We start from the raw sequence: 5,449 nt of genomic DNA on the forward strand, positions 1-5,449 counted from the left end.
TTGATTATATACTTGAACTTGATCCACTCTTATGTCTCTACATATAGTTCAAGTAATCATACTATAGTCAAAGTGTTCTTAGTTTATTGGATTTAGATTAATAATCGTAAAGTTCACTTTATTCAATAACAACCTTTAATGAATAAACAACAATAATAACTTTATTGAAAATAGAATATGTTTTTGTTTACAAACTATGAGTTTTAGGACATAAAACCCAACAGTCTTCTGATAATTGGCAGATGGATCTCCATTCGTCATTTGGTTTTTGAAAATTTTCTTGTTTTTATACCTGCTGCTGTCTTGATGCTTGACATGTAAGGCACCTTCAATCACCCCTTCTTGCCTCGTAGACCTCCTTTGCTCTTATGCTTGTAAAGCATTCAAGAGCTGTGTAAGAGAAATCTTTGACAAGTCTTTGGTGTTCTCGAGAGTAGTAATGGTGGCTTCAAACTTCTCTGGAACAGTGACTAGCAGCTTTTCAACGATCCTAGAATCATTTAATACAGAACCAAGCAATCTCACCTTGTTAGCAATGCTGAGAAGTCTGTCAGAGTACTCTTTCACCGATTCAGACTCCTTCATCTTCTGCAACTCGAAATCCCTAATCAAATTCAGAACTTTCATTCCACGAATCCTCTTATCTCCTTCATATTCAGCCTTGAGATAATCCCAGATTTCCTTTGCTGTTTTGGGGGACATTATTTGTATGAAGATCATTTTAGATACAACGGTAAATAGGCAAGCTTTCGCCTTTGATTTCCTTGTCTTCTTTTCCTTCTGTAATTTGATTTGTGCTACAGTAGGATTTGCTAGAAGCGGAGGGACCTCGTAATCCTCTTGTATTGGTTCCCAAAGATCCAAGGCCTCCAAATAAGTCTCCATACGAACTGCCTACATTTGAAAATTGTCTCCATCGAAGACGGGTGGTGCAACAGCTGAAAAACTAGATTCGCCTCCCATTTTGATCTCACAAATCCCTTAAGAAGATAGCTCTGATACCAATTGTTAGTGAAATAGTGAATGATTGAATAGTTGATGAGAAGATTGAATTATGAAGAGCAAGAATTCTGTGTATATATATATATATATATATACGTAGAATACAAAAAGATATTCAGAAAATCTACCTAAAAATCTGTAGAAAATCTACCTAAAAATCTGTAGAAAATCTGGTAACAAACCGGTAAACAAATCAAATCAAAATAAAATCTAATCAAATCAAAACTAAATCAAACCAAAACTAAATCAAACCAAAACTAAATCGACTCCTAACTATAGGAAGATTTAATCAAATACAACAATCTAAACAAACAAGTAATCTTTAACATACGCGCGCATGGACCCACCACGCGAGCGTATACGTATCCCTTGGGCATATCCTTCAGCTAGCACACGCTCACTCTTAAACTATCTTCTGTAACAAAGTATGTTAAAATGACTCGTGTTAGTTTATGAAGATAGTCTTCACTCTTGGAGTGTTTAAGTCACAAGTAACGGGCAACGTACGCGCGCATGGACCCACCACGCGAGCGTATACGTAGCCCTTGGGCCTATCCTTCAGCTATCACACTCTCACTCTTAGTCTATCTTCTATGAAAAAATTGCTTAAAATGACTTGTATTAGTTTATAGTTCAAAAACAAACTAAAATCGAAGCGGGTTGACCGATAACAACAATGTAAAAAGAGGGATACACGAATAAACACAAATAAACTTCTTATTCTTAAGAAAACCAACTTGATTGGATCACTACATGCAAATGAAAATTAATTTATCTACATGCAGTGATACATTTACAATTCAAAACAACTTTCTCATAAACCCTAATCAATCACATATCTGTTTCAATAAAGAAAGACCATTCACTTTGTATCTGATCTCTCTCTTTATACTTACAAAAAAAAAAAAAAAAAAAAAAAAAAAAAAAAAAAAAAAAAAAAAAAAACTCTAAAATCAGTTTTTTAAATATCTTTCAGCCTTTTAGTGTTCATATATCATTACAAAAGTCAACAAAAGTTTCGGGTAAATTAGGGTAAGAAGAACACGACGTTTCCACAATTTGCGACGAACAGAGTATGTCGTCCAAATTAACGTTCCATTCGAGGCACGGGTCGTCGTGATTGTTATTGTTATTTCTCTTAGTCTCGTTAGTCTCAAAGTTCGTTGAGAGCGTCGGGCTCTCGAGACTCGGTAATTGGACGAGTTGGTAATTTTGTTGTTGTTGTTGTAGTAGTTGAAGATGATAATTTGGGAGTTGGTCTGAGGAGTTGACCATGTGGGTTGGAATCATGGCATCTGAAAATGTACTATTGTTGTTGTTGTTTTTGAGATCATAATATAAGGCTTGATGTTGATAGCTATTCCAAGCTCCAATGGCTTGGTTTTGAGTAGGGCTTGGCTTTTTGAAGGCTCTACAAACCACCCAACCTTCTTCCTGTATCGAACAAAAATCTCGAGTTATATACATCTAACAATCGTGTCGTTAACGTTGAAAATCTTGTTGCATCGACACAAATTGTAGAAACTTACCTGAACAGGAGCAAGTTCGGAGGTTTGGTGACGATATTCATGCATAATCCAGTCAGTTTTTCTACCATTTGGAGCTCGACCTTTATAAAACACCAATGTCTTTCTCATCCCAATCACTCTATTCTTTGACAAAACCGCCTTATCCCTCCCTGTGGCCTTCCAAAATCCCGCACTTGTAGCTCGGTTCGTTCGAGTTCCCGTTGGGTATTTTCGGTCTTTGTGACTAAAGAAATACCACTCCTTTTGCTCTTCGTATCCAAATTTACAATTAGCTGCACGATTATAAACGTAAAAGTGAGTTTGACGTGACTTCTGAAAAAAGGGTTATCAATCTTTTAAGTCAAACGTATTTTTAAGGGTAGGTGACGAATGTAACAGCCCAAGCCCACCGCTAACCGATATTGTTATCTTTCGACTTTCCCTTTCAGGCTTTCCCTCAAAGTTTTTAAAAACACGTTTGCTAGGGAGAGGTTTCCACACCCTTATAAAGAATGTTTCATTCTCCTCCCTAACCGATATGGGATCTCACAGAAAACTCATCAGAAAATCGCAAAGAAACAAGCGTAATTTCGAAAAAAAACATAAAACCCAAAACAAAATAGCTATCAAACACCGCCTCGAACGGATTACCCGCGAAGTGGATTCGATAAAGTAGTATGAAAACAAACCAAAAAAACTCAAAGCTTTCAAATGGATCAAAGTGAAAAAGTGGAGGCTAGTGTTCATAGGGGTAATGAGAAAGTCCAAGTAGGGGAAATGAATTGTGTTTAGAAAATGCATTAAAACATGGATTTGAAGCTAACTATCCACTAAAAACTTGACTAAGTATTGTAAATTGAATCACCTTGAATGTCCCATGGCTCCATTTTGTAAAGATCAATATCCATTATGACATCTAAGTCAATCTTTTGTGAGTTGATCTTCCTTTTAAGGTAATACCCAACAAGTTCTTCCTCGGTTGGATGAAATCTAAAGCCTGGTGGCACACATGACTCCAAGATCTCCATTGATGGCGTTCTTCTGCATAGATATATATAGAAATCAGCCATTAAAATCAAAACCCTAAAGGTTTGGAGTATGATACTCGTGATAAAGTTTTGAATTTGGGAATTTATTGACGTGGTTCATGTTAGGAATCACGACTCTCCAGCCTCCCCTTAATCGAGAATCGACTTCTTCTCTTGAGTCATCGAACAAAGTACATCCTTTGATCGATACTTGAGAATTCTATTGACATGACTAAAGTAGGGGCATAGCTCTGATATCATGTTAGGAATCACGACTCTCCACAATGGTATGATATTGTCCACTTTGAGCAAAAGTCTCGTGACTTTGTTTTGGGCTTCCCTAGTGGGCTTCATACCAATGAAGATGTATCCCTTGCTTATAAACCCATGATCAATCCTTAAATTAGCGATGTGGGACTTCATCCCATTAATTCTCAACGGTTCAGTATAATGGGAGACAATAATGAGTAAAACCCACAAAAAAAAAACATGAAAAAAGAGAGAATATTTGGTTTTTTAACTGTTTTGAGACAAGAATCTTAATTTTGGGATGTTTTTGAGCTGCATGAAGTGAAGCTACTGTTTTTTTTATTAAAAAAATGACAAAAGTTGGCCGAAAAGCTTGACTTTTGCTGTCATAAAGCATGTTACATTTCTTTGAGTGCAGTTCACTCTCTTTTCTCTCTCTCTCTCTCTTGTGGTTTACAGACATTTTCACACTACAACCACCTTTTCTCTCTCCTCTCTAGATCACACGTGAGCTCGTGTTCACTAGGTTAACTCTTCGGACCAAACCAAAGTAAATTCAACTCAAATTCTCGAGCGATTACTTGAAAGGTCGAAATAATGCAATTAACAGTGATATGAATGAACCAGGACTTCATTCGAAAAAAGAACGATCCTGAGGATAAGATGACTAAAAAATACTACTTATACCAACAATGTGTTCCTTCTTTCTCATTGCCTCAATCATACGAACTCTAAAGTTAAGCTTCTTTTGTTCAGAATAATTCTATATTGGTGACGTTTTGTTAACTTTCCTAGGATGCAAGAGAATGTCCGGACATACAAGTACCAAATTCCGGACATGGAACGTAATATCAACAATGCAACCGACGTTTCATTCGACACTTTCGATGTACAATAGAGAAACTCAGATAAACTTCGATCAACCTGCACCAAACCCTAATTGTTGAACTGACGTTTCGTTTGACACTTTAGATGTATAATCGAGAAAATCATACAAAATTTGATCAACCTACACGAAACCCTAATTGAACGAGGCAAATCCAATAGTTTTTCTTCACTCGACCCGTGAATCTAAACGTACCCATGAACTAAAACGCTCGTACGAGAAAGAACAAACGAAAAGGTAAAGAAATGAGACGAAAAAGAAGATTCATACATAAACTCACAGAGAAATCAGGTGCTTTTGTGATGTCTTCAAGTTAGCTTTGGATTGAGAAAATGGGAAGAACTTAAGAACAAAGGATGAAATATAGAGTATATATATATACATATACATACATATATATATATATATATATATATATATATATAGAAATAAAAATAAAAAATAAAAAATAAAGAAAAAAGGGTATTGATTGCGCGTGGGGTGGCAGATGAATAGAAAGGTTTGTTTGGACGGCGTGAAACCATTGTTTTCACGCCACCTCCCCTCTCCTCTTACTCGCACCGCAATTTTGTCTTTCAAGCCTTTGTTTTTATTTATTTATTTATTTATTTATTTATTTTATGTTGCAAACCTTAGGAAATTAGGTCAACATTTTTGGAGAAATCTATGATGTTCTTTCAACTTGTTCTAGTGGATTTCTTTTTGTTTTGTTTTTTACTTGTGTTAAATGTGTCATGTCGTGGAAAAATGGTTTGAGGGTCGGTTTAGATCGTTGT

The 5,449-nt window shown here is 35.9% G+C and overlaps 1 protein-coding gene across 2 annotated transcripts; it reads right to left on the reverse strand.

Annotated features, from left to right (window-relative positions):
• Positions 1-1,721: 1,721 nt before the first annotated feature.
• LOC111811519 (NAC domain-containing protein 30-like) lies at positions 1,722-5,027 on the reverse strand. Of its 2 annotated transcripts, none has more exons than XM_087124916.1 (4): positions 4,944-5,027; positions 3,376-3,551; positions 2,532-2,803; positions 1,722-2,436 (listed from the first exon to the last, which is right to left on the reverse strand). In XM_087124916.1, the coding sequence occupies exons 2-4, from the start codon at positions 3,536-3,538 to the stop codon at positions 1,990-1,992; spliced, it is 882 nt and encodes a 293-aa protein (XP_086981042.1). In that variant the 5' UTR covers positions 3,539-3,551; positions 4,944-5,027; the 3' UTR covers positions 1,722-1,989. The 2 variants fall into 2 exon arrangements, with proteins under 2 accessions (XP_086981042.1, XP_023554182.1); XM_023698414.2 differs by having other exon boundaries at positions 4,954-5,004.
• Between the last annotated feature and the right edge of the window lie 422 nt (positions 5,028-5,449).

The sequence above is a fragment of the Cucurbita pepo genome, chromosome 6 (assembly GCF_057944985.1).
Source record: "Cucurbita pepo subsp. pepo isolate OVF chromosome 6, ASM5794498v1, whole genome shotgun sequence".
Classification (NCBI taxonomy): domain Eukaryota; kingdom Viridiplantae; phylum Streptophyta; class Magnoliopsida; order Cucurbitales; family Cucurbitaceae; genus Cucurbita; species Cucurbita pepo.